The following is a 27,610-nucleotide window of genomic DNA, read 5'->3' as shown; positions in this document are numbered from 1 at the left end:
GCCAAAAGCGTTTGGTAACCAAAATTTTTTTTAAAAAAAAAGCTGCTGTGGCTTCCGTCGAAAAGCAGAAGCACGCTCAACCAAGCTCTTATAAGCCCGAAATCAGTGTGGCTGGTGAGTCTGTAGATTAATGAAACTTGCCGGTCTCTACCCTTTCTTGGTTGAAGCTATTAGTCGTCGCCCTCAGACCCTTTTGATATCCCTACGCTGCATCTATATATATCTCTCTCCCTCATCACAGACGCCGCATCGATCTCGATCCCTCTGACGCCACCTCACGTACGTAGCTTCTCATCAAGATTTCGGGTTGGCAATGTTTTGGTGATTTTTCTGGACCCTTTTAACTTGTGTTGATTGTTGTTGATCCCCTTTTGACTCGGTAGGAGTTGAACATGTGTCAGCAATGGAACTTTCAGATTGAATTATGTTGTGTTCTGGGCAAGTAAAGAGTAATGTTTGAATTCGGTTGTGTTCTGAGGTTGAAATTCCAAAATGACTCGGAAGGAACATTCTGATCATGGCTTGATTTCTACTTGGGATAATATGTATGTTTATTAGTATATAATTATATATAGGTGGAAAGTTGCTTCGTAAATTATTATATACTGGAATATCAAAACAGTTGTACGTAAGGAGGAAGTTCTGTGGCGTTTGGCTGTAGACATAGGCATTTGAGTTTTGAAGGATCACATGGTTATGTCTACATGATATCAGATTCTTAAGGACCAACAAGTATTGGGTCACTATATTTATTGGTGGACATTATGCTTAGAGATGTTCACAGGAATGGAAACTTGTTATATGAGCCACTGATCTATGCTAGATTGATTTCAGAAGCAAAAGCGAACATTTGAGAGTTTGGTTTTGCTGGTTTTGATCAGATTTGTGGAAAGCCAAAAAAGGGCAGAAAGTTTCTGAAGTGGAGGGCTTTGTTTTGGTTTGTCGAAAAGTACAACAGAATTTACAGAGACTATTTTGTTCAGATTAAGTTTATGAGATATCTTCTAACTATTTTGTTCGTGTGTTCTTGCTTCATTATACATGTTCGATGCAGAAAGCCATAAATGTATGGCTTGTCTAAATTGGTTTAAGCTTCTGCACAGTTAGTAACCTAAATGATTTTCAAACAGAATGCAAGCATAGAAACAAATTAAGATGATAAGAAACTTGGCTTTCTAAAAGTGGGTGTCCTGAGCAAATTGTTAGGTTGCTGTTTGGGTTGGAATTCTTATTTTGACTTCACAACAAGAGATTTCATTGATCAAAGAACCTATATGCATCAGTTTAACAACCTTAGACTGAGCAGTAACCTCAAACCTTAGTTTGTAGGCATTGGAGAAAGCTAGAACAAGTTTCTGCATTATAATCGTTTAGTTAACTTCGAGCAACCATATCCTTTGATCTAGACCTCATTACAGAAACCATTTGCATGTGTTGAAAGCTTATAATGTAAGCTTGATATCTGTTTAGTTTCGTACTATTTCATTTAAGAGGTAGTGGTTAATTTTGAGGCCAAAAACAGAGCTGCAATCTGTTGTTTTTGACCCAGTTGCTTTTTTACTAAAAACTGTACATTTCGGCTGGGTATTTGAAGTTGGTGTCTTCATGAAATTTCAGTAGACATCTTAAAGATCTATTCAGAATTAAAATCTCATAAAAAGGAGTTTTCTAGAGTAAGTTATGATTTTTCGAATTTGAGGGTCTGCATCAGGAAATTCTTCAATTGTCACTATGTTTCTGTTTGTTTCATTTGATTTCAATAGTTTCCTTTATTCAAACTTGTTCACAAACTGAACATAGGGATTCTTAACTTTCCAACAGAATGAAAGTTTATTTTATATACTTTTAAACAAAGCTGTAACTATCAAAATGAAGGAGTAACATAGGGATTCTTTACTGATCATTTGTTTCTGAGCAGTTTTGTTTTGTCTTTTGTTCGTGTGTTCTTGCTTCATTTGTTGTGATATATACATGCTCGATGCAGAAAGCCATAAATGCAGCCATGTAGGTTAGCAATGATGATACTAGGGGTTCATTGCTTCACTTTCTTAATTCACGTTTTTGGACTCTAGTTTTGTGTATCTTTGTTTCCATCAATTTGAGCATTTTTCTGGTTTAGTATGTCAACTTGTGTACAAATTAGGTTGGATCACTATCTTAGATTGCCCAATTGAAGGCTTAGGCTTTTTGTAATTTACCTATTTGTTGTTTCATACTGGTTCTGAGGAAAGATTTAGGAGATGTATGTATTGTATGTAACAGCTGCCATTTGCTTAGAATAGAACAAGTTTTTGGGAAAGGGTTGGGTCGTGTAGGAACATTTCTAAATTGGTTAGTGACAAACATTGTAACTAACATTTGTTAGATTGATGGTTTTTCACTTTATCATGGGTTTAATTGGGTTTTCTAAAGCTGGTAGCAGGTAACATTGCCTTCTTCAAATCCACATAGCTGCATGCTTTCTATGTTAAAACTCTTGGTTTCTGATTACATCCTTACTGAAGGGTTTGTATTTATTTTGAATTGTTGTATTATGCAAGACCATTTCTTTTACTCTGTTAATTCTTTGTTGATTATACTTGGAGTTGGTCATCTTGTCTATATTTGTTGAATGCTGAAACTAGTTTCCATAGTTGAGTTTGGTGGGTTTGTTCCATCTTTGCCATGTCTTTTTGGTATCACTGCTCCTGCTCTATTTTTAAGGTAATTTGCTCGACCAAATTATTGATGTCAGTGCTAAGAATATTGTTGGTTTACCCTACGGAAAATTTGAGTTGCAGTTGCAATATTGATCCTTGTGAAATGATTTTAAGCATATGTCAATGGGATTGATACATTAAATTCATGTGACTTAATAGCGTAACCTTATCACTCATGGTACCAGCTCTTAAAGTTGTATCTGTCATTGTAGTCTTTAACAGTCTTCATTCATGAGCCAATTTTGTACTCATGTTCCATCCTCTGATGTAAAGACCTGAAGTGCATTATCCAGTTGCTTGTTTTGTGGGCTCATTACACTTTAAGGAGCAAGAACTGACAGATTTATATAATCTTTGACAGGTTAGGTTTAATGGTTGTGGAGGCTTAATCTTGGTATCTTTCATGACATATGCGTCGGAGCACCTTGCAACTAGATCATTCTTGACAGGCCTTGAAGACCGAGATGCTACGAGAAGTAGGAGCTTTTGTTAGATATAGTTCACTGGTGACAAAACTGAGCATGTAAAACTATTGACCAAAAAAGTTGATGGCTTGATTCCGATTTGTGTATTTCTGATTGGAAGAGCAGAGAGAGTAATGATGAATAAGTGTGGTTTTCGTGTTTGGTGTTTTTTTCAGCCACCACTTTAACTGGGTTCCATTTTTCTGTAACTGCACTCGTTGGCCTCGTCTCCAATGCTAGCGGTTATTCTGCCATCAAGCATGTTCCCTTTTGGGAGCTTCTTTGGTTCTCCATAGTTGCCAATGTCTCCATCACCGCCATGAACTTCAGCCTCATGCTTAACTCTGTCGGCTTTTACCAGGTATCACATAATTGTTTCCACATTGTGATGGATGCATATGCTGTTATTTGCCACTTGCTAGCAGCCACCTTCATACTTACCTGTGCAGTGATCTAGTGATCTCTATGTGGTTTTGGTGCAGATTTCGAAGTTGAGCATGATTCCCGTGGTTTGTGTGATGGAATGGATTCTTAACAACAAGCAGTATTCCAAGGAGGTTAAAATGTCTGTTGTGGTTGTGGTTATAGGTGTTGGTGTTTGTACCGTGACTGATGTGAAAGTTAACCTCAAAGGCTTCATGTGCGCCTGCCTAGCAGTTTTGTCCACTTCTTTCCAGCAAATTGTGAGTGTTTATTTTTTTCCAATTTATGTCCATATATTAATAAGATTGGAGAAGCATTTTTAAGGTGCTCAAGTCATTGCTTGTCTGGTTTTTTTAATTCTGGTTATTCGTTCCATTACACAAACTACTTTGGTTCAATATTCATTTCAAATTTTTCATGTATTTGTGGAGCGACTATCTTAATTCATGGTATTTATATTGTTCATCTGTTGACAGTCTATTGGGTCTCTTAAAAAGAAACATTCAGTTGGATCCTTTGAATTGCTGAGTAAGACTGCTCCAATTCAAGCCACTTCTCTACTCATTCTCGGCCCATTCATTGATTACATCCTTAGTGGTACATTCATAACAGACTATAAGATGTCTTCTGGTGCCATTGTAAGCACTTTATCCTTTTAGTGCTTTACTATTTTGGTTTTGTTTGCTCTTGTATATCCTGACATTCAAGCTGTGATGCGTGAGTCTGCAGGCATTCATTCTTCTTTCGTGCTCCTTAGCTGTGTTTTGCAATATTAGCCAGTACCTCTGTATTGGACGTTTCTCTGCTGTTTCATTCCAGGTTTTAGGTCACATGAAAACAGTATGTGTCCTCACATTAGGGTGGCTTCTCTTTGATTCAGAGCTCACTTTCAAGAACATTATGGGGATGATTCTTGCAGTCGTTGGCATGGTGATTTATAGTTGGGCTGTCGAGGCAGAAAAACGGTCTGGCAAACCCGTGTCCCATTCAAAAACCAGCATGACAGAAGAGGAAATTGAACTATTGAAGGCAGGACTGGATACCACTACTGTGAAGGATGTTGAACATGGAGCAACTAAAGTTTAGAAGAGGTAGTAGACTCATTTTTGGCTGGAAAGGGAAAAAGTTCAAGGCAAGGGAATGGAATGAGGAAACAAGTACTTTTCATTTTTGGACTCCTGCCCAGCTGACTTTTTACACAAATATTTTTAGAATTTGTTTTTGTTTCATTGAGATTGTCCTTGTTTATTTATTTGTTACTTAATCTTATATTTATTTTTATATAGCCTATATGTGTATTTGCAAAAGAAGCATGGAAAACCCAAATCATAGTTGAAAGCGCCGAGTTCCATTTATTCATTGCAATCTGCCGAGTTCTTGTTTCACTCTTCACAATCTTCATGTTTGTGCTGCTACTAGGAAGGATCAAGAAGTATAGTTGTCGTTTGGGCAGTCTCTAGTGAAAGGGATTCAGAACCAACAAATTGTGACGCAATTTTCCTCCTTGATGCTATATATGCAAGGGTTTGTGCGAATAATTATTGGAAAACCTGACTGTACTTTGTTATACCTTGTTGCACTCGGGTGCTTTCACTAGCTGATCAAGTTTAATTTGCTATCCCACCTTACCTAAATGAAATCTCGTGTCTGAGAATCTGCACCATATTCCTTTACTCGCTGCCTGCTTTCAAGACGTTGCCATTTTTACGTATTGTCCAAAATTTTAGAGAAATCTAACCTTGATAACTAGAAGCAGAACTCTACTCTCCCCAAGTTGGCAAGTTGCACATCTATTTGCTATGGAAACCTTCATGTGGTCCGTTACATTCTCCTAATTTTCATCCACAAATTCTTCATCAACGTGTTAATGCCTTAAATTATCTTTCATGATCATGACCTTATTAGATCGATTAACCATTCTTGCCGGTCAATGAACTGTGATTGGTTGGATATATATGTCACATTTGAATCTATATATTATTATTTTTCTTCTTTCAGGGCAAACATTAATCGAATGGAAAAAATTTCAAGCCTCGACCTTTCTTGCTCACAAGCCAACTAATTGCTGGCGTTATTTTTGTCACTAAAATTTGATGTATACAATTTAGTCTTCAATTTTTGAAGATGGAAGTATGAGATTACAAAAGAATCAATGTATAAGAAAGAATGGCTATCTACACTACATTATCAATCCCCAGTCAAAAAATCCAGAGGCTTAGAAATGTCAGGCAGCAGCAGAACCGGGTCTAATTGTAGATAGCACTAGCGTAGAACTTGGAAATGAGATCGGAAAGCTCCATGTAATGGGCGGAGGGATCGCTGGTTTCAAGGAGATGAAGAAGATAGTGGAACAGATCGACATCACACGCTATTCTTAGGGCTCCATCGTAGGAATAACCGAACTCTTGCTCGGCGGAGAGCTCCAGTAGACTCTGGAAGAGTGGGTGGTTTAGGTAATTGGCTTCCATCTCAAACTTGCACATGAGATCAATGTCTCTTCCAACACACACACGGACTTGACCGGCTTGTGTCATAGGCACTACTCGAGAGTCGTCTGAGTCTGAAATGGAGGGAAACCCTTTTGCTCCACAGAAGAAGAGCTTCTTCACAATGCTACTCATCATCATCGAGCTAGTTCTAATTTAATAAAGCTTCTGCAGTACTTTGTTTTGTGAAATGAAAAGAAAGTATGAAATGAATGAATGAATGAATGGAGTGAATGAATGACGGGGGAGTATATATAGATCGAGATTGGGGAACTAAATAAATAGGAATTGGGTGCTCAACGCTTAGGCATTATGGCACATCAAAAGTAGACGCAAGGAAGGAGGCATAAGCCGCGGAAAGCAAGTTAGCACAACTTGACCGAGAAGTCATATAAATTTAATCTGCTTATAAGAATAGTCCAAGCCTCCATAGACTCACTCCTTCTTAGCTTCCACTAAGAGGGCCTTGTGTGGGATTGTTTGACTAAAAATCCTGTCCGATTGATGTAAGTTTTAGATGGTGCAAACCACTGCAAGTGGCCTAGTGGTTCTTGCCTAATTGGGTGTGCTCCCCAACCTAGGTTCGAACCCCGAAACTGTCAAAGTGGCCAGGCACTGTGCTGCAATGCACAGTTGGAGCATTTCACATGCGCCGAAGGGGGTTTTATCTTGAGCCTAGGAAGCCTTTGGGTTCCCCTTAACAAAGTCAAAAAAAAAAAAAAAAGTTTTAGATGGTGCATGCGATGGTGTTTCAGTATTGTTCTTCTCGAACAATTGAACAAGCATATTCACCTCCATTATCAATTAACTCACTTTTACTTAATAAATTTATAATCCAACGGTACATATCTTAAATTAGCATTTAAAGATCATTTATGTAAAAAATCAATCGAATCGGAAATGGTTTAATTATCTAATTGAATCAAATAAATGGACGGTTCTAACAACACTTACTGCTATTATGATAAACCGTCCATGTATTTCATATACATGAATAATTAAAAGGTCTTCAATTTAATTGATTTTTTACAGAACTAAACTTTGCATTACATTATACAACTTGAATGGTTGAATTAGAAAATTAAAAACTTATTATGCGTTAATCATAAGAGATGATGAATATGCTGATTTATCCCAAAGGGTAGTGAACCTGAGAATTATTCTTCTCCATATAACCATGGTCTCGCCCAATGTATCTCCAAGTGACATCATTTTTCTTAATTAGGGGACAATAATTACACGACTTTCTCTCTTCTGATACCTTCAACTATCAGAATGAACTAGTTACATACATAAATGGGGAATTAATGAATAAACTAATTAATTAGCCAAGAGTCGATGGAGCTGCTGTTTTGGGGCAAGCTATGGCATGAAGGCATGGAGCTGATGAATAAGCTGTCATTATTGATATTAAGAAATAGATCCATAACGGATCATATGGTATTATTCCACATTTTACGTAGAAACCATGAATAAATTAATAAGCTAGTTTATTAATGTGTGTACTATATAGTAATGAGAGGCAGTGAGAACTCTCAGCAATTTAATAGAGTTCAGACTGGAGAGCTGAGATACATAGCAGAAGGAAGCTTGCATGATACCAAAGTCAAGGCCATGCCAGCTAGCTAGATAGTGAGAGAACCAACCGCGTCTTTAATTATCTGCACAGTACTAGAACAATTCTTCGATCTCATCTTCTCCGCTCAAGAGTCAAGACGGTGAGACAACATTATGGCCCTCAAGGGTACAATAACGTGATCAAAATTTGTTGGATGTTGTTGTAACACTGTGTATCAAAAAAATCTTGTTCACTACCAAGCACTATTACTGATGCGAAAATGCACAAGAACCACTAGCTAGATTCGCTCTTGTAGAAAATTGGTTTTATTTATAAATTTGGGTTTTCTTAGATCCTAAGGCTTCGTTTGATTTAAGGATTTGAGGTTTGGGTAATGATTATTAATTTTCTTTCAACATTTGGTGTTACAAATACAAAGTCATGAATAAAACTAATCATTCCATAAATGCACCAAGGAATTCTTTTTATTTTTTTATTTTTTATAAATGAGTTTGGAACCCAGCATAACTGAAAGGCTTATAAGGCCTGAACCCTGAGCTACATTAGAATTATTGCAAATATCCTCACAGAGAACATTCTGAATAATAGTAGGTGTCTCATCTAACCAAATTTCATCAAGAAATGAAAAACTAGCAAGGTGCGCTAATCTATTAGCAATACCATTTGCTTCACGATAGATATGTCTAAACTGATGTTTGGTCAAAAAATCGTTTCAGCTGCGTGTACTTGGCCGAGGGCTTCTTTTCTTACACGTGTCATTCTAGCTTGCTGACGTGTGCACGGGCATGCCAACTCCCGGCCTGGAGGCCAAGCGAGGTTTTGTTCTAGATTGTAGATCTTGCGTAGATCTGACTTCTAATCAGGTGATTGTGGGCCGAAGAAGGATCAATCTCCTCTGTGGGGTTCTCTCTGCCTTGAATGCAAGGACTTTAGCACAGATTGACCTTACCTAGCCGAAATGTTCATGCTGTTTAACTCAGTGAGTGAATGTGAAAGTGCGAGTGACAATTGATAAATCTATGGGATGCAGATACTCACATGTCACGGTAAAAACAAAATCAAAGTATAATGTGTTACCCTGATGCCTTGATTCAATACCGGTACAAATAAAGAAACGCATGAATGCTAGAAAACTCGTTTATTAGATCCAAACGTTCTGGTAATGTCTCTTTTTGGTGATTTTCTTAATGAGTGCAGGAATGTAAATAACGTGAAGTAAACAACAGCAATGTAAAAGTGTAGCAAATAAAGATAAATAACAAGAATGTAAACCGCGGGAAATAAAGTGCAGTAAAGTAACAATCGAAAAGACAAATTGCATGAATGTAAAGAACAAAAGTGTAAAGTATAGGAAAGATAAATACCGGTAAACAAAGCGATAAGATAAACATGTAAAGATTGATAACTATTGTTGAAATTAATGTATTGAGATAAAATTTGTGTAATCACGGAGAGCATTTGGTCGAGGACCACTAACAATGATGCCTATGGTCCTTTTTATAGTGGAAGATAAACACTGACTAAAGGAAGAGGTAAAATCTTGGTTGTAACTGTCGATACCATATTGATTGCATGAATTCAAAGTTGTGAATCAATACACGGTTACATGCATTTGAATGCAGTAGCTGCTAACTTGGGAATTAAAACTCATAACCGTGCATTTAAGTTGATTGTCTCAAATTATAATCTCTGCGGCTTTTGAATATATATCCTAAATCCTTTTAACGCGCGCCTGCAGCTAATGGCCTTTATGAACTTGATTAACACCATTCAATTGTCGTCATTCATTATGCTGTGGCCATCCAATAGCAATCATCCATTATGTCGCGACTATTCAACCATTCAACTGCGGTCATTCATTATGCTGCGGCCATCCATTAGCGATCATCCATTATGTCGCGACTATTCAACCATTCAACTGTGGTCCTAAGCCAAATTTCTTGTGGACCCTGCTCACCTGTGTGCCATGTGGGCCTTGCCAAATTTAAGTTCAAACAACTGAAGAGATTGAATGTCCTGTATGTAACGCTTACAATCATTTATAGTCCTCCCCACAGTAGACAAATCAGAATTAGCACAATCCAAAGAGCTAACCAACAAGGAGCAGTCACTCTCAAATGAACCTCCATCCAACCATGGTGAATGGTTAGCAATAGGCCAGCCCCACATGCTTCTGCTTCCATTTGCAATGCCAAGAGAGCGTGAGAAAAAGGCTTCGCCATTGCTGCCACAACTTCCCCAAACTCATCTCGAACGATTACACCGATCCCTCCTTACCCCTACTCCTTGAAAGCACCATCGATGTTCATCTTCAATCGCCCTCAAGGGGGGCATCTCAAGCGCTCTTTAGGTTGTTGCCTATGTGAGATCCCAGTTTTCTTCGTAATGATCAGCCTAAATCACCACGTGTAAAGGTTTAAAATCACTACCCTTTCACACTATATTATTTCACTCACTCTAATAACCCATAAACTGACAAAGAAAAGATCAAGTTGATGCTTACCTAGAGATGAAGTCACTTCCAGCATCCATTCTAAAATAGAGTTACCATAGAAACTCATAGGCTTCAGCTTGAGACTAATAGCTGGCCAGAAAACATCTAGGGCTTCCCAGTGTTTGTACAGATGCAGGTCGCTCTCAACTTCATTCTGACTAAAAACACAATTAGGGTTTTCGATGAAAATCTTTTTTGCCAAAGCTGCCCTTGTGGGATTTCATTTTTCGTTTTTGGATTGCTCTGATAACCTGTGGAATATGTTAACACTATACCACAAAGTTAATCAGACGACAGTTCATTAACTGTCGTCTGAATGAAAAAGCTGCTGTTGTCTAGTAGCCTGTCGTCTGATTGACCTCATTCAGACGACAATTAAAAACCATTGTCTGTTCAAAATTCACAAAACATATATAGCTAAGTATGTGTCGTCTGAATATTTCTAAATTAAAATAATTAGGTTTAACTGTTGTCTGTTACAAACTCACACGACAGTTCGTTTATTAACTGTTGAGAAAAGCTATATTACCTCAACAGTTTTAGTAAAACTGTGTTGTGTGTAATGAATCTCAGACAACAGCAACACAACTACATGATGTCTGAAATGAATTTCACACCACACAGTTATAGTGACACTGTTGTCTGAAATGAATCTCCAACAATCGTCATTGTTGTTTTAGTTGTGTCTTATGGAGATCACACAACATCAATTTGTTATTTCTGTTGTCTGAAATGACTCATATTCAACATATTATTGTTATATCTGTTGTCTGATTTCAATTTCAGACGATAATAACTTTATTATACATGTTATCAGAATGGAGATCACACAACATCAATTTGTTATTCCTGTTATCTGAAATGAATCTTAGTCAACATATTATTGTTATATCTGTTGTCTGATTTGAATATCAGACGACAGTAACTTTATTATACATGTTATCGGAAAGAAGATCACACAACATCAATTTGTTATTTCTGTTGTCTGAAATGAATCTTTGTCAACATATTATTGTTATATCTATTGTCTGATCTCAATATCAGATGCCAGTAAATTTATTATACATGTTACCGGAACGGAGATGATCTCCGACATCAATTTGTTATTTCTGTTGTCTGAAATGAAGTTCAGACAACATGTATTATTTGCTGTTTTTAGATGTGTTGTATGAGTGGATCTCAGACAATGGTTTTGTGACCCTTCAGTCGTGTGATACCTTTGGAAACTACAATTATTTGACCTATATATGTTGTCTGAATTAACTTTGCACAATTGTTGCTTATATGAACATTCATATCCTGAACAAATCCAAAATATAACATTGTCATATATCAATGCCATCTGTTCTTACATTGCCAATCCAAAACATTTCCAAAAGTACATATCCATATCCAGGTATGATCAAATCCAGCAATTCTAACCCAAAGTAACCTCAATCTAGCAAGGAATAATAATATTGTCTATATATCTTGTAAAATCAAGGTTACCAAAATAAGTCGATCACCAACCACAAGCTTACATATATGTTTTAACAACAAATTTTGCCCACTCGTTTCTGACTTCATCAATATGTTGCTGGGTATATGCTGCTTTCCCTTTTTTCTCCCACTGAAACAAATTGATTTGCACTTAATGTTCAGAAAACTATCCAATAATTCATGACTATATATTTAAACAAGCACAGAGTATACCTCTGGAGCTTGGGTAACTGAGTGGTGATTACTTTTGGATCTACTCCATATATCTATCTGATTTTAAAATGACGAATATAATTGATAAATTAGTTATAGACACTTGATCTATTTATTCAATTCAACAATTTAATATACCAAGAGAACCCCAAGTCAACTTCACTAATTCAATAAGGAAAAGTTATCATAAGAGCTCATAACATGGTTTTATATATGAAAGAAAAATTTAAGATGATACAGACCTGGATATAAATATCAAAAAGACGTCTCCCAAGAAATTTCCCGGTAGTAGCAGCCAGAATGACATGTTCTGCAAACTTGAGGTTCACGGTGTAGTTACCATTCTCAAGCCCCAAGCCAAAGTATCTAATTGATGAAGCAGAGAGCCTTGCAGTCTGGAATAGCACAGAATCAAAAGCATTTGTGAATTGAGATAAGGAGAAACTTGTATACTGAGGATTGGTACTGCCAGCGAAATATCCGACATTGCTAACTCCCCATCTACTTGTGCCAGTCACAAAATATGAAGCTGGTCCAAGGGGCTCATTTTCCTTCTCATACACTCTCCCATTGGAGGAAGACGTAATCTCAGGTCCTCCACAATTAATCCCAAAATTATAATATGCAGAAAGATGCAAGCACATATCAGAGAATGGTCACAAAGGCATTTTAACTTACAATAACAATGGTTAAGGCTTCGACCATACTTACAGATTCCAGGGCCACGATTGCAAGGAAAGTTTCTTTGAAGGCAAGCCAACCCTGAAGGAAGACCACTAAAATAAATAAATAAATAAATAAACACCGAAATGAGTATGGCAGTTAATTTCTGGGTAGCAAGAAATGACCAGATTCTCAGGCCCCCAATTTTCTCACCATGAATAGCTTAATGTGAAATGTGCTCTACAACTAGTCCAAAAGGAAAAGAGAAATATTAATTATAGCTATGAGTTCTTGGCTACAATAATTACGTATACTAATCATTGAGTGGTTGATACTCATGTCGCTTCTCATGGGAGGCAAGGGACAAGGGAAGGTTTCGTTAGATGCTAGGTCTGATTTTATATTCTATATAAGTAGAGATTGTATTTTCTTAGTGATGACCAAGAAATTGATTTCCAGCTTCCGCATTTTGATATTGGTGAAACACATATCTGGTACTTAGATATGATGACCATTGGATTGGTAGCGTGAACCTGAGTTACAATTGAAATGACAAGAAATTTGATTTTGAGGTGCAGCCTGACAGAGAGGTATTACAATAGTAGCCTCAGTTGCTATACTTAAGAACCAATACAATTGACAGGCATATATTGTAAGTGAGATGCAACTCTCACATCCCTTATCAAAATGTCCAAAACACTAGAGATGAGCTCAGAGGTAAAGGAATCACATGCTCTGTAAACTTTCTATGCCGAAGTTGTTGGCAACTAAATTACTGCAAAATACACCCAGTTGTCAATGTTAATTTCATCTAATAAAGGGACATAAGATACTTATGAAGGAAGCCCATCCTGCCAACCAAAAAAAAAAACTGTACACTTGGAAAAAATATCACTAACGAACTAGCAAACCATAATATAAGGAGAGTAAACAGAGTCATTAAACTAGAAGCCTTTTAACTGATAGAATAAAATTTTTGTCAAACAGAAACGTAAAAATAGCTAAATAAATAGTGGAATATGAAGACATACAGCTGTAATTTTTCTTCTTTGACCCAAGAAGGAATGCTTCCATCTAGATAATTGTACGACAAATCTCTGCATACATATCATGACAAAAAACATCAAATACCATAGTTCATAAATTTTAATATAACAATACTGTTATCATTATCAAACTTCAGCATATGTCACATGATATTAATACTTTGATATATGATTTGCATCATGATAAGTTGAATATAAAACCTCATTTCCTCCATGTGTCCCCTTGAACCCACTAGATTATATTTGAGGCTTTTGCTAGAATAGGAGTCCACATCATGAAGAGAAACAATTTGACTGAGCAAGAGAATATGCTGTAGGACTAAGAATAAGCTCCAAACATTCTTGAAGGAAAAACAATATCAAAAATGCTTTAAGATTTTTATAAAGAATACATGACAACCTCCTATCACTAAAGGCGTTGAAGGGATAAAGTTCTCGGATTTAAGCTGTAACTGCCATTGCTACTTTACTATTTCATCATGCAGTTATGATTATTCTACTTGTGAGAAAAACTGTTCGCTACTTAATGTAGCTAACTGCATATCAATCTGAACTTCTAGGTAACTAGTTGCTTAGTTGTAGGAATTTAGTATAAATAATCAACTCAAAAGAAATCTTTATACTATGTATCAAGGTCACTGTCAAAGTTAAGTGAGCATTCAAAATCCTTCAAGTTTAGGAAGCGTGCAATTCAGGTAAAATCATCGCAATCTGTTCATTGACACAGAGATGACTTATTCAAGGGGTGTGATTTTGGCACTCCACCTTTCAACATATTTTACCACTTGCACTCAACTTTAAGCCCCTTAGAGCACACCTTGCTTCTAAAAACAAGCACATAGTATACCTCTGGAGCTTGGGCTCTCACATTATCAGTGTTAAAAATCCACAACATTAGTTGAAAACCATAGAAATCTAAATCATAATCCTAGCAGAGAAGAGGGGCCTAGGCCATCTTATCTGCTATCAAATAATCAATAAACCCAGAGTTTTCTTCTAAATGCAAAATTCAAAAAAAAAAAATGTTGCATTTTCTTTTGCTGTATTGACAGGACACTAACAGAAATTCATGCATATAAACAGACATCCTCAGCCCTTCCACTAAATTCTGGTAACATATAGTAGAGAAAGAATCTGCCAATCAAACCCAAAATGAACAAACTACCCATAAACAAAGTTTCCTCAATTCACAAAGTTACGTCAGTCTACTTTTTCACTTCAAACATTACCCATAAACAGATGCAAGAAAACAAATAACCCACACCTAAAACACAAATCTTCTGAGAAAAAAATCACTTGAATACAAAACTCATAAACAGCTTCAATCAGAAAATTTGAGGAGATTAAAAAAAATACAGTCCACTTGTTTTCTCTCGAGCAAGCAAGTAAGAGTTTCTAATCTCTCTTCTTCTTCTTCTTCTTCTTCTTCTTCTTCTTCTTTTTTTCCTCCTTCCCCAATTCTCATATCCCTCTGTTTATCTGTGTGCTCAATGAACAACAAAATCCCAAAAGGAAAACGATTTTGTCAGGTCTAATGGGAAATAGAAATCCAAACTCCATCAAAAGAGACCCAAACTCTGTCAAGCTTTCATCAATAACCATACCTGATAATATCGAAGAGGTAACGGTATCAAGAAGAACCAAACTCTATCAAGATTTGATCAATCACCGAACCAACTAATTTGGAGGAGTGAACGTTATCAAACCAACTAATTTGAGGGTAAGAGCGATGATGAGTCGGAGGGAGGCCGAGAGCGATGGTGATTGAGGGAGAGAGCAATGGTGAGTCGGAGGGTCGGAGGGAGGCCGAAAGCGATGGTGATTGAGGGTGAGAGCGATGGTGAGTCGGAGGGAGGCCGAGAGAGAGAGTTGACCCAAATTTTCAGCTAAGGAGGGAACTCGATTGGGTTTACTGCTAGGTTAGGTTTTGGGTGTTTTTTTTTTTTTTTTTTTTTGGCGGAAAGGTTTTGGGTGTTTTGAGAGGGGGAAAAAATAAATATAAATTAATGATTGTTTGTTTTTTTTTTTTTCGGTTATTCAGACAACAGATATCCTTGTTAGTGTCGTCTGAAATATCTCAAATTTACGAAATGGTCAAGTGTTGGATGAGTAGAGATGAGACAACCGATTTAAAAAATCTGTCGTCTGACTAACTCAGACGACAGAAAAAACTGATGTGTCGTGTGATGAGTGTCGTGTGATTAACTTATTCTTGTAGTGTAAATTTCAGATTTTCAATTGACTATTGTGGAGTTGAGGATGATGTTTGATTTTATCTACAGGTTCAATTAGAAGTGTAAATTTTATCTACAGGTTCAGTTAGAATGTGGGATCTTTCCTCTCTAACACACCCCCTCAAGTGCAACCTAACTCTAGGTCTGCATGTGAAATCAATTAGCAAATCCAATCCCCACATTAGAAATTGGGACACAAGTTTCATATCGGCAACATGGTCAGTATAACAATCCAATGCCCGTATCAAACACTTGGTAACAATCCAATCGGAATTTGCCAATGGCAGGAAACCCAAACTCTAGCTCATGTTGGAGACACAATTAGAGAGGAACCTGCTCTGATACCATGTTAAACAACGATAAGCGTGGCCCATGCCCATTATTGTACCGATATTGTCCCAACTTAACCACCCGTTAGGTGTTGAGTTTTAATCACAAAAGACCTTGATACAATTGGGTGTGATCCACCCACTTGTAAGTTATATTATCTTTTATCTCTTTTTTAATGTGGGATATTTTCTCTCCAACACATGTTTCTATACCTTTTTCTACAATGAACTTATTATGAGTATTACTATATCTTTGACAAATTTTTAGCTATGAATAACGCATTTTCTATTAGAATGCATGAGTTAGTAGCAATAATGCTAGTACTTATTAGGTTTTAAGCAACATTCGTTTCAATTTATACGCAGTTGTGATTCTTGTGTAAAAGTATAGTGTAGAAGAGCTGAATCAAATTACTTTTGGTTTGTTGAATTACCGGGATCGATTTCTAGGTTTTTATAAGGATCCTTTCTTGTCGTATATTGATCTTTTCTTTGTCATTGGTATAAGAGTTTGTATAAACACCTACTTTAAATTTGCATATATAGCTCCTCTTTTCTTGCTCTTTGATTCAGAGCTAACTTTCAAGAACATTATATGAGGGATTATGGGGTCTTGCTGCAGTTGTTTACGTACAACTTTGAATGGCGATCTATAGTTGGGCAGTACTGGATTGTTGTGAAGGATTGGAGCGATTAAAGTTTAGACAAGGTAATGGAATAGTCATCTTTGGACTACTAGCCCCAGCTATGCTAGGGTTTCCATGAATTATTTTTGGAAAACCTGATCATTGTTCTTTTCTTGTTAGTACATGCATTATTCTTCTCCTTTAATACTATGCTACACTACTGTTCTGGGTTTTATACTACCGGTGCTTTCACTTGGACTGATCTTGCTGTGCTCAATGAACACCAGCTGCTTAAGCATGATTAATTAATTAAGTTAATTCTAGCTAGCTAGCGCTATCCGCCATATACCTAAATGAAAATCTCATGTTTATAAAAGCAGTAGAATCTTTATATTAAATCTTAGGGTAAGCAAATCTCCCTAACCTCAAACAGATAAAAAAATAAACAAGAGAACTGAAGCGGAAATCTACTCTCCCCAATTAGTCCCTCATTGTTTTCATGGCAAAATGGCACACTCCATTACACCCCGATCCACTACCTTCTTCATCTTCTTGAAACCAGTAACCCCTCCGCCCACTACATGGAGCTTTCCGATCTCATTTCAAAGTTCTACAGTTATTAGCTGTGCTACTATATAACTAGACCCGTTACTTACTGCTGCCTGACATTTCGAAGCCTCTTGATTTTTATACTGGGGAATGAAATCATTGAATCGATTGATACTGTATTGTAGATTGGGATTCTTTCTTATACATTCATTCTTTTGTAATTTCATACACTTCCGTCTTCAAATATTGAAGAATAATTGTATACAGCAAAATTTTAGTGATGCCAAAAAAAAATAAAAAATGCTAGCTATAAATTGACCATATTTGTATTTCATTGGGTGCTGCTCAATGGTTCAATCTAATTAACTTAATGATCATGAATTTGAAGGTATGGAGAAGCTTTTTGGGGTGAAAAATAGGAAATGAATGAATCAATGGAATGAAATGAACGGCAAAGGAGTATATATATAGATCGAGATTGAGGAACTAAATAGATCAGAAGTAGGTGCTCAACGCTTACGCGCGCATTATGGCTTATGTAAAGTAAACGCCAAGGAAGGAGGGGGAGCCGCGAAAAGCTATAGCTTGGGCCCGCGTAACTGGCAGCCTCTCTGGCTTGGCCGAGATGCCGATTAATTTAAGCTGCTTTAACGTTTTATTGAGAAACGGCTCCAAGCCTCCAAGGACTCCGTCTACTTCTATGATGGCTTGAATGGGATTGCTTGACGAACAAGAAAGTCCGACTGACATAGGTTTAAGGGGTGCGAGGGTGGTTCAATATTTCTCGGTAGGAAACATAAGGTAAATTCAAGTATGATCGTTCAACGTAGGTACGTCTGTGTAACATTATTCTCTTAGAAGAACAATGATCAGACTGCTTGACATATGACTCTCTCCTTTAATATCTTCCACTCTCATTGAGCTACATGTATAAATGGGAAAAGAATGATTTGAATTAGATTGGAGTCGGATCAGCTTTAGGCAAGCTAGCTATGGCATGAAGGCGTATGGAGCTGATCATGATTAGCTGTCATATTATTCATATAAACAAATAATAGATGCGTAATCATATGATGTTATTCCATATTGTACGTAGAAACCATGAATAAATTAATAAACTAGCCTCTAAGGAGAAAGAATTAATGTGTATATAGTATTGAGAGGCACTGAGAGCTCTCAACAATTAATAGAGTTTAGACTAGGTAGGAGAGCTGAGATAGTACAAGGAAGAATCTTGATATGAAAGATAAGGCCAGCTAGCTACTAAAAGAACCGACCGCGTCTTTATCTCCTGCAAAGAAGAATTCTTATCATCTTCTCCACTCCGACAGTCAAGACGGTGATACAACATATATTATGGTTTTCTAAGATATAATAAATACATAAATAAATAAATACAACAACGTCATCAAAATTCGTTTGATGTTGTTATAACTTATAACATTAATATACGTAGCAAAACAATCAATTTACAATTTTTCACTATCAAGCACCGTATATTACGAAGTGTAAAAATGTGAAAATGAACAAAAACAAATATCGATTTGATTAGATTAGGATTTTCCGAGAACTTTTTCGTTAACGGATTTCAAGTTTCAAGAAGGGAAATTGATTCATTTATTTTAAAATATTTGGTGAGTGTAAAGTCAAGAAAGTCAGAAATAAAAAATATGGGAGACAAAAATGGTTCCACACATGTAACCTAAGGGATTCATTTCCCCTCTTTGTTTCTTTGAATGCGTTACGAAATTTAAATACTAAACTATTGCTACCGAAATTTGCAGTAGGCAAGATTCTTAGAATTTTGCTTTAAACAACATATGACTTTCGAATTTGGAGTTGTCAAATCTTATGGTGCTCAGCCAACCTCCTTCAAGAAACAATTACTCTTTAGCCTGATAAAATTTGAATAAAGTTTTTGACCAAGAAGATTGATCGAGATGTTAGAGATTATATATTATGGCACAGGGAAAACTAGTTGATTTTATCCTTTTATTGTTTTATGTTGCATATCTGTCTATCGTTTGATGTGATGACTTATGAATTATAAATAATTTATGTTTTGAAAAGTTTACTCTGACAACTTTTTAGCTTGATTTATCGACTAATCTTTACTACGTACCACAAAGATAATTAACCTAAAATCTGGTGCCAAGAGTTTCACTAAATTTTAAAATGCCTACAATACCTATATATAAGATACAAATAAAAGCTCATAATCAAAATTATCTAATTAAGAGAGTTATTATAGTAAAATTAAAATAAAAACTAAAAATACAATATTATGCTCCATTTCATTCTCCTTGGTTTCATCCACAAAAGCTTCATCAACTTCTTCATCACTTGAATTACCTAATTTACCTTTCATGCATGATTATCAACTTAACTAGTTGAACCATTGATCAGTCAATGAACTACGTACGTACAATTGGTTGGATATATATAATTCACATTTGAAATTTAATTTATAAAAATAATTCTCTTTTTCTCTTCTATTTTTCCAGGCAAACATCGATCAATGGCCAATGGAAACAACAGTTCAAGTCTCTCACATTCTTGCTCACTTACCAACTTGTTGCTGGCGTTATGTTTGTATCACTAAAACTTTGATGTATACAATTATTCTTCAATTTTTGAAGATGAAAGTATAAAAGAAATAAAAGATTTACTATGAGTATCACTATCTACATTATCAATCCCCAGTATACTAAATATCCTTACGCTTATGATGTCAGGCAGTTTTAGCGAGTGTAGTTACAGTAGCACTAGTGCTGTAGAACTTGGAAATGAGATCAGAAAGCTCCATATAATGGGCAGAGGGATTGCTGGTATCGAGGAGATGAAGAATGTAGTGGAAGAGATCGACGTCGCACGCTATTCTTAGAGCTCCATCGTAGGAATAACCGAACTCTTGATCTGCGGAGAGCTGGAGTAGACTCCGGAATAGTGGGTGGTTTAAGTAATTGGCTTCTATCTCAAACTTGCACATCATGTTAATATCTCTTCCAACGTACACACGGACATGACCGGCTTGTGGCACAGGCACTACACGAGAGTCGTCCGAGTGAGAGATGGAGGGAAACCCCTTTGCTCCACAGAACAAGAGCTTCTTCACAATGCTACGCATCATCATATGTCGATTAGCTGGCTAGCTTCTTTTGCACTGCAATATATGAAAGGAATGAAGTGAATGAATGGCAAAGGATCCTATATATAGATCGTGGGCTTAAATAAGAAGTGGGTGCTCAAAGCTAGTTGATGCATGGCGCCTCAGTCCTCATGTAAAGTAAACGGCAAGGAAGGAGGCATATGGAGGTGCAGCCGCGGAAAGCAAGTTGGCTTCGGCCCGCCTGCAAGACTGACCGGCTCTCTGGCTTGGGCGAGAAGCCAATGAAGTTAAGCTGCTCGATTAATATCTAATTAATTAACAAGTCCAGATTAGATTCTCCATCTGCTACTCTGATCGTCTTCGGTGGAATTTCTTGACTAACAAGTTAATTTGTCCGACTAACCTTGCACTGCCACTTGAATAGGTTTAAAGTGAGGGTGTTTCAGCATTTTCAGCAGGAAACATAGGGTAAATTTAAGTATGATTGTCCGATTTACGTACGTATGTTTAGGTAACATCTTTATATTAAGTAGTCAGATCGCTTGATACAAGACTTTCTACTACCTTCTAGTCTCATTAACTCAGACTAGTTACATATACAATGAATTATTGAAATTAGTTAGGAGCAGAGCTGTTATACGGCATGAAGGTACGGAGCTGAATGATCAACCGTCATTATTCATATAAAGAAACAGATTCGCAATCACATGGTATTACTCCACATTGTAGAAATTATGAATAATTTAGTGTACTAGTTTCAAGGAGGAAGAAATAATGTATACAGTTAAGAGAGCCAGTTAGTGTGAACTCTCAACAATTAATAAAGTTTGGACTATGAGAGCTGAGATAGCACAAGGAAGCTTGGTACGAAAGTTAAGGCCATTGACAGCTCCTGCAAGAACCAACCGCGTCTTTAGCTGCAAAGAACATTTCTTATCATCTTTTCCACGGAAGACGATCAGACAGCATTAAAGCTCTCAAAGACACACTGTTTGGGTCGAAAGTATAATAATGCTCCAAAGTTATGTTGGTGTATCACTACCGTACCATAAAAAATGAAAGAAATGAACATTTACACTTAATAAACATGATATTTAATTATTTCTCTATACTCACAATAACTTCGGTAGAATGTAAGTAGAAGACATCTCACTAGCTAGTACTCCGGCCAACTTGTAGGAGAAGTGGAGAACGTACTATGGTGTAAGGGTAATGGCCGGAGATAATTAAGGATAAAGAGTCATAACATGGGAAGAGCTTTCATGCCCACCATCTCCAAAAAAGAGACAATCTCCTCTAATATATAATGACTCTTTTATGTAAACAAAATTTGAACCCAGTTTTCAACTAAGAAGCAGATTGATTGAGTAGTTAAGATATATACTACTTATGGGACCAGGAAAAAACGGTTTGATTTGATCGATCCTCTAATTGTTTGTTCTATCTTACATGTTTCTCTATCTGGTTTATGTAATGAATCCGTGAGTATTAAAACTTATAGGATTGAAGAGTTTTCTATATCTATGACAAATTTTAAGCTTAATTTATCGAATGCATTTGCTATTGGTTTGCATGAGTCAATAGCAATAATACTAGTTATTAGGTTTTTTTTGAAGGGATACTAGTTATTAGGTTTTGAGAAACGCAAGTTTGAATTTATTAGTTGACAGGAGCATAACTATGCTATGATAATATTGTTAATTCTCATATTTACCTTGTTTTTTTTATTTTTTTGAATTGAATGAGGTCAACCATTTATTGAAAATAAAGATTATAACGAAACGATATCAAAAAAATACATCAATAAGGGAGTAAAACAGTACGAAACAAAAACTACATAAGAAATATAAAAACTTAAAAATGCAAGAGCGCGTAGCAACGTCGAGACGCAGCGCTGATTTTACACTACGGATTACAGCCATGTAGTGAATTGAGTAGTCGGTCGTTTGACTACCCATCGAACTCCAACGCACAATTTGACAAAAATCAACTTGGCGTCGGAATGAAGGCACTCTCCCACCTAAAGATCGAAGCCGGCCAAGGTTGTCAGAACATGGCCATGTTGGCAGACGATCTTTCACGAACAAATACCATAGAATAGGGTCCTGGATCCAATACCAGGAAAGCATAGGAGCCCCATGCCATTGTGAAAAGCAAACAGCCCACCAAAAATAATGGGTTGTAGTCCAAGCCTATAGTCCACCTGGATCCCAGATCCGAAACCATATGCAAAACCCACCTGGATCCCAAATTTGAATCCAAAACTGTGGAGGCCCAAAACGTGCTACTCCTGTCCACCCACTGCATCTCTAGCCCAAGTCCAAAACAACTTGAGCCCAGAATCCACTGGACCATCTCCCAGAACCCACTGCATCCGGACATACGACCATGTCGCCAGTGACACACCCAGTCCCCGTCAAGCCGCCAATCAATGGGTCGTCTTCTGCCTCACCATCATGGCATCGAAGAACGTCGGGCACCCAAAAAAGGTCGCTAACACCACCAAGCAAAGATCCACAAATGGGGCACGACACCAACAACGACAAGCAATCCGGCCAGGGGAAAACCCTCTTTTGCACTGACCGATTCCTCACCGCCACAGCAGCACCGCCTGGACGAGGCAACCCACAGAGAGCACTGTGGCTTCTACCCAGATCCCACTCCTCCCAGAAAGCGCCGCCACCCTCTGATCCCGTGCCAACAGTAAGTTAGTCCACCAACACAGCCCCAGCCGCACCCAAATTCCTCACATCAGACTCAGTGCCTCCAAAGATATAGAAGACACAAATGAAGAGGCTGAAGCCTAAAATATTCTCCATGAATGGAGTAGGTATAGGTCATGACGACAAAAGTAGAGCCACCGCACCACAAACCCTAGCAGAGTGCTCTGCTAGGTCATATTTTATTCAAATAAAGGCTTAATTAAAGGTGGAATGTCATAAAAAAGAAAAGGAAAAATAAGTAAGGGGGACAGTGAGACTTGGAGGCGAAGGAGTTCTATAATTGATGATTGCTAGGAAGGAATGAATCATATTTACCTTGTTAGTTTATCTTATTTTTTGGCTAATTTAGTTGCTTTTATGTTTATTAGGTTTTCCAAAGCAAAAAAAGAAATAAGAGCAAAAGGAAGGAGATATGTGCGATTGATGGAGAATCATAAATTCTTGATGAATCAAGGAAGGTTAAGGCAATATGCATGGAGATAAAGCTATTCAGCAATTATTTCTCTTGGCATTTCGTATTGGATAGAATGGTGCCAACAAATCCGAAATCAACCCGAACATTCACCAAGAAGCTTTCCATTGAAGCCAAGGAGTTAGAGTACCAAAAAGAAAGAAGAAAAGTGTTACAAACTGAAAGAAAAAAAAAAAAAAAGCTCTCTTCAAACATTCAAGAAGCCTACCATCTCAGGTACGAAGAAGCATAACAAGAGCTCAAGACGAAAAAGCACCGCAAATCACCGCCAGAAACGATCAATCACTGGACTACTGGAGATCGATCACCGATCCGCTTTCTCCTATTTTTGGTTATTGTTGTTTTCGTTTCCATGAACTCCTTTGTGTTCTCATTCCATTATGTGTAACTACGGCCCCGTTTGTTAGCCAGGAAATCAAATATGGAATGTGAAACAGTTTCCATTCCATTAAATTGTCGTGTTTGGTTAAGTCATAAGTTTGGAAAGGAAAGTAAAATAAATGTGTTGATCGGAGTTCAATTCCATAAAAGAGACAAAATAGAAATACCATCTAGGGTGTGGTATTTCAATTCTTTCACTCAATGGAATTGAAAATTTACTTGTTTAGCTCCTCATAAAATCTGGTCAATTAATAATTCCTATCTCCACTCATTCATTTTTAATCTTCCATATTTAATTTGATTGGGCATTATTGGAAACTCATTAATAAATTAATTCTCTCAAACCATTTTCTAATCTCAAGTCTTGAATTCTTCCAAACACCACAAATGGAGATGCTAAATCAATTCCATTCCATCATTGAAAGGAAAATTAGTACAATTCATTTTCTCACTGTAACATTCCAGTCAACCAAATGGGGCCTAAATTTTCATTAGGTAAGGGGCAATTGAAGCCCCTAGACATGATCCATAACATGCTTTGACATTCAATTTGTTTTCCAATTAATAAAGTTGAGGTTTTGTTTACCATTTCTCATTGATGAATTCTATGTTTGTGTGTTTTGGAGGCCTACTTAGTATGCATGCTAGGGTTCTAACACTTTGATTGTTTGATGCCTGAATCAATAGTTGGATTCCTCAAATTATCTAGAGAAGTAATTGGTAGTTTTCACTAGCAAGTAAACAAAACCCTAGGTTTAGCGAGGCGCTAAGTTATTTGCGATGCCTAATGATTGCTCAAACTCTTTTCAAACTTAATGATCTCAACATGTTAAATCTAATAAATGTACCTTTAGGTTGCATTGCTTGGGAAAAGTCTAGGTGTAAAGCACTTCTTGCCTAGCGTACAAAGTAAGAAAGGGTAATAGGTTGTGTTTAAGCGTACCGAGCCAATCTGAGCGTCTTCAACCGAGTTAATTGGTTATAAATTGGATAAAGTGTGTTCTGTGTGATTTTTGGGGTGGATACTTCCTTCCTAGCTAATTTCATCATCTTGATTTCAACCGTTCTCAATTTCGTTTTTCTTTATTGGATTAAATTCAGTTTACTCCTTTGAACTTTAGGCCTAAAATCAGATTGGTCCTTCTTTCTGAAAATCAATTACGATCGTCCCTATACTCTCAAATGACATCACCTGAGTCTAAAATTTGAATTTGGCTCGAAACATGACGTCAGCTGCTGAATTGGAGCTGACATGGTGGCCCACAATGAGGGCAAAATGGACATTTCAAGTTTTTCTAATTTTTTCTCTTTTTTTATTTTATTTTTTTCTCTATATTCTCTCTCTTTCCCCTCTCTCTCCCCAATCTGCTCCCTCTCTCTCTCTCCCAGATGCTCCGATCGCCGTCTGGATCGCCTCCGCCTCCCCCTCCCTCTACTAGCGCCCGGTCCGACGCATCGCCGCCGACGTGGCCAAGAACCTCAACCGCGAGTTCTTGGATTCTAGTGGAATTCTCAAATACTGACCGTAATCTCGAATCCAGCCCTACTTTTCTTCTTCCTTTCTGTTCATTTTGTTTTTGCAGAAACATGGCGACGAATCTGAGCCATCAATTCTCATCAACGATCGTAACGAAAGCTGAGCCTCTGGCTTGTTCAGCTATCAATTCAGTGAGCCGGCTCTTGTCCTCCTCGACCGGGCAATCTCAACCGGAGCGTGAAAACGCAGAGGTGAAATACGATGGAAAGAGTGAAAAGCCAACTGAGGATGGTGAAGATGAGTTGGACTTGAATAAAGAGACGGGTGAGATCGGCGGGCCGAAAGGGCCCGAGCCTACCCGGTATGGCGATTGGGAAAAAAACGATCGGTGCTCTGATTTTTAAGTTTTTGTTTGTTCTTCAGAAGATTGAATCAGAATAATGTTACTATTATTGTGAATTTTTCAGATTAGGGTATGAAATTTTCTGGGTGACTTTAGTTGTGTTTATGCTGTGTAACTTTGAATTTCGGAAAATTATTACTTGGATTCCAGTGGCGACCTTGATAATTCCAGTGGCGACTTGCGGTCGAGGTTCTTGGCCACGTCGGCGGCGATGCGTCGGACGGGGCGCTCATAGAGAGAGGGGGAGGCGGTAGCGATCCGGAAGGCGGATCAGAGCATCTGGGAGAGAGAGAGAGAGGGAGTAGATCGGGGAGAGAGAGAGAATATAGAGAAAAAAAATTTAAAAAGAGAGAAAAAATTAGAAAAACTTGAAATGTCCATTTTGCCCTCATTGTGGGCCCCCATGTCGACTCCAACTCAGTAGCTGACGTCATGTTTCAAGCTAAATTCAAATTTTGGACTCGGGTGATGTCATTTGAGAATATAGGGACCATCGTAATCGATTTTCAGAAAGAGGGACCAATCTGATTTTAGGCCTAAAGTTCAGGGGAGTAAACTGAATTTAATCCTTCTTTATTTTACGTTCTGTTATCTGTTTTCTCGTATTTATTTAATATAGTAAACGAACTCCAAAAATCACCAAATTTTATATGCTAGACCCCCTATGTGTCTAGTACATCCTCGTAAATTTTTATATTTTTCTGAATTGTTTTGGGTTAGGTTTTTAGTTTAATTTTTTACTGCTGTTCAGTAAGGGTTGCTATCATGTTTTGTGACTTTTGTTGAAGATTTTAGTTTAACTTAATCCTTTGCGGGAGACCCTTATTTCCCTATGTTACAATCAACATATTTACAGGAGATCGAATAAGGAAAATCAATAGCTTTTAATTTAGCTATCATTAGTACTTCTAAACTGTGATTCATGGATATAAATATAGAAGAGCTGAAGATAATTTCAAAATTAAGAACAAAAAATCATTGTTCTAAGGGGTTCAAACTTGTCTTGGTTTATTGAATTTCTGAAATTAATTTCTAGGTTCTTTATTGTGATGCCCCGGAAATTCGTAATTATTTTCCGAGAAATTTCCTGAATCTAATTTATGGTTGTTGGACAATTTCGTGGCTCGTGGACGAAGCGGAAGTGTTTCGGATGAATTAATTATTTGGAAAGTATGACTTTAGGGGGGGGGGTTCAAGGTTGACTTTTGATACATTGGGACTCTCCGAAAACTTCCTTCACAAAAGTTGTAGAGCGCGTCGATACGAGTTCGTGGATATGTGGAACTCGGAAATCGGAGTTCGTATGAAGAAGTTATGGCCGTCGGAAAAAGTTTTCATTTTGGTATATATGGGATTTTTCCGGAAAAATTCAGAAAAAGCCAAGTTTCCATTTTCGGAAGGATTTTCTCTCTCTTCGGTCCCGAACCCAGATTTCTTCCTCTCTGGTTTTCCAGCCATATCTTCCTCATCCGGCCACCGATTGACGTGAAACAAAGTGGGATTTTCTCGTCTTGACATCCTTTACCAGTTTGTAGAAGAAATCGAAGTGAAATAAGAGCTGTAGGTGGCGCTGTAAGGCCGAGAAGAAAGCCTTGTTGGGGACGAGATCGCCTTGATCAGAGTTGGCGATTCCGGCCACCTTTGCTAGTGATTCTTGAGGGCTTTTGGAGCTTGGAGGACGTAGATACTTCTCCCAAAGTGGCTTGGATCGATTTCACTCGTGGAGGACGAATCGAAGCTTTGAAATTCTAGGGTTTCCAT

General features: G+C 37.4%; 5 protein-coding genes across 17 annotated transcripts; 2 read left to right on the top strand and 3 right to left on the bottom strand.

Annotated features, from left to right (window-relative positions):
* The first annotated feature begins 2 nt into the window (after positions 1 to 2).
* On the top strand, positions 3 to 4,696 carry LOC112178540 (UDP-rhamnose/UDP-galactose transporter 1). 4 transcript variants are annotated; one of them, XM_040511127.1, is made up of 5 exons: positions 3 to 279; positions 3,061 to 3,524; positions 3,646 to 3,846; positions 4,063 to 4,224; positions 4,316 to 4,696. In XM_040511127.1, exons 2-5 carry the CDS (start codon positions 3,483 to 3,485, stop codon positions 4,670 to 4,672), a joined length of 762 nt encoding a protein of 253 aa, XP_040367061.1. In that variant the 5' UTR covers positions 3 to 279; positions 3,061 to 3,482; the 3' UTR covers positions 4,673 to 4,696. The 4 variants fall into 4 exon arrangements, with proteins under 4 accessions (XP_040367061.1, XP_040367060.1, XP_024172453.1 ...); XM_040511126.1 differs by having other exon boundaries at positions 3 to 321; XM_024316685.2 differs by having other exon boundaries at positions 3 to 3,222; positions 3,340 to 3,524.
* A 1,136-nt stretch (positions 4,697 to 5,832) lies between these two features.
* On the bottom strand, positions 5,833 to 6,213 carry LOC112177842 (auxin-responsive protein SAUR50). Its single transcript, XM_024316091.1, has one exon. It carries the CDS (start codon positions 6,211 to 6,213, stop codon positions 5,833 to 5,835), a length of 381 nt encoding a protein of 126 aa, XP_024171859.1.
* Positions 6,214 to 11,442: 5,229 nt separating this feature from the next.
* Positions 11,443 to 15,492, bottom strand: LOC112177840 (probable LRR receptor-like serine/threonine-protein kinase At1g56140). 10 transcript variants are annotated; one of them, XM_040512113.1, is made up of 7 exons: positions 15,151 to 15,492; positions 14,811 to 15,025; positions 13,532 to 13,597; positions 12,549 to 12,599; positions 12,080 to 12,459; positions 11,838 to 11,890; positions 11,443 to 11,754 (listed from the first exon to the last, which is right to left on the bottom strand). In XM_040512113.1, the coding sequence occupies exons 3-7, from the start codon at positions 13,572 to 13,574 to the stop codon at positions 11,607 to 11,609; spliced, it is 675 nt and encodes a 224-aa protein (XP_040368047.1). In that variant the 5' UTR covers positions 13,575 to 13,597; positions 14,811 to 15,025; positions 15,151 to 15,492; the 3' UTR covers positions 11,443 to 11,606. The 10 variants fall into 10 exon arrangements, 5 of the variants coding, with proteins under 5 accessions (XP_040368047.1, XP_040368048.1, XP_040368049.1 ...); XM_040512114.1 differs by having other exon boundaries at positions 14,903 to 15,025; XR_005804102.1 differs by lacking the exon at positions 11,838 to 11,890 and adding an exon at positions 13,231 to 13,275 and having other exon boundaries at positions 12,080 to 12,613; positions 14,903 to 15,025.
* A 4,381-nt stretch (positions 15,493 to 19,873) lies between these two features.
* Positions 19,874 to 20,411, bottom strand: LOC112175974 (protein SMALL AUXIN UP-REGULATED RNA 10). The gene has a single exon (XM_024313721.2). It carries the CDS (start codon positions 20,409 to 20,411, stop codon positions 20,016 to 20,018), a length of 396 nt encoding a protein of 131 aa, XP_024169489.2. The 3' UTR covers positions 19,874 to 20,015.
* A 5,145-nt stretch (positions 20,412 to 25,556) lies between these two features.
* Positions 25,557 to 25,850, top strand: LOC112177839 (succinate dehydrogenase assembly factor 4, mitochondrial-like). Its single transcript, XM_024316089.1, has one exon. It carries the CDS (start codon positions 25,557 to 25,559, stop codon positions 25,848 to 25,850), a length of 294 nt encoding a protein of 97 aa, XP_024171857.1.
* The last annotated feature ends 1,760 nt before the right edge of the window (positions 25,851 to 27,610 follow it).

The sequence above is a fragment of the Rosa chinensis genome, chromosome 7 (assembly GCF_002994745.2).
Source record: "Rosa chinensis cultivar Old Blush chromosome 7, RchiOBHm-V2, whole genome shotgun sequence".
NCBI lineage: Eukaryota > Viridiplantae > Streptophyta > Magnoliopsida > Rosales > Rosaceae > Rosa > Rosa chinensis.
This window is presented reverse-complemented; position numbering and strand designations above follow the sequence as displayed.

What these genes read in the sequence shown, in the direction of transcription:
- LOC112178540 (XM_040511127.1), top strand. Translation starts at nt 3,483, where the DNA reads ATGAACTTCAGCCTCATGCTTAACTCTGTCGGCTTTTACCAG. An exon ending in ACTCTGTCGGCTTTTACCAG is followed by an intron (nt 3,525 to 3,645) that starts GTATCACATAAT and finishes GTTTTGGTGCAG; the next exon opens with ATTTCGAAGTTGAGCATGAT. An exon ending in AGATGTCTTCTGGTGCCATT is followed by an intron (nt 4,225 to 4,315) that starts GTAAGCACTTTA and finishes GTGAGTCTGCAG; the next exon opens with GCATTCATTCTTCTTTCGTG.
- LOC112177842 (XM_024316091.1), bottom strand. Translation starts at nt 6,213, where the DNA reads ATGATGATGAGTAGCATTGTGAAGAAGCTCTTCTTCTGTGGAGCAAAA.
- LOC112177840 (XM_040512112.1), bottom strand. Translation starts at nt 13,574, where the DNA reads ATGGAAGCATTCCTTCTTGGGTCAAAGAAGAAAAATTACAGCT. An exon ending in AAAGAAGAAAAATTACAGCT is followed by an intron (nt 12,600 to 13,531) that starts GTATGTCTTCAT and finishes GTCTTCCTTCAG; the next exon opens with GGTTGGCTTGCCTTCAAAGA. An exon ending in CAATCGTGGCCCTGGAATCT is followed by an intron (nt 12,460 to 12,548) that starts GTAAGTATGGTC and finishes ATCTTTCTGCAT; the next exon opens with ATTATAATTTTGGGATTAAT.
- LOC112175974 (XM_024313721.2), bottom strand. Translation starts at nt 20,411, where the DNA reads ATGCGTAGCATTGTGAAGAAGCTCTTGTTCTGTGGAGCAAAGGGGTTT.
- LOC112177839 (XM_024316089.1), top strand. Translation starts at nt 25,557, where the DNA reads ATGGCGACGAATCTGAGCCATCAATTCTCATCAACGATCGTAACGAAA.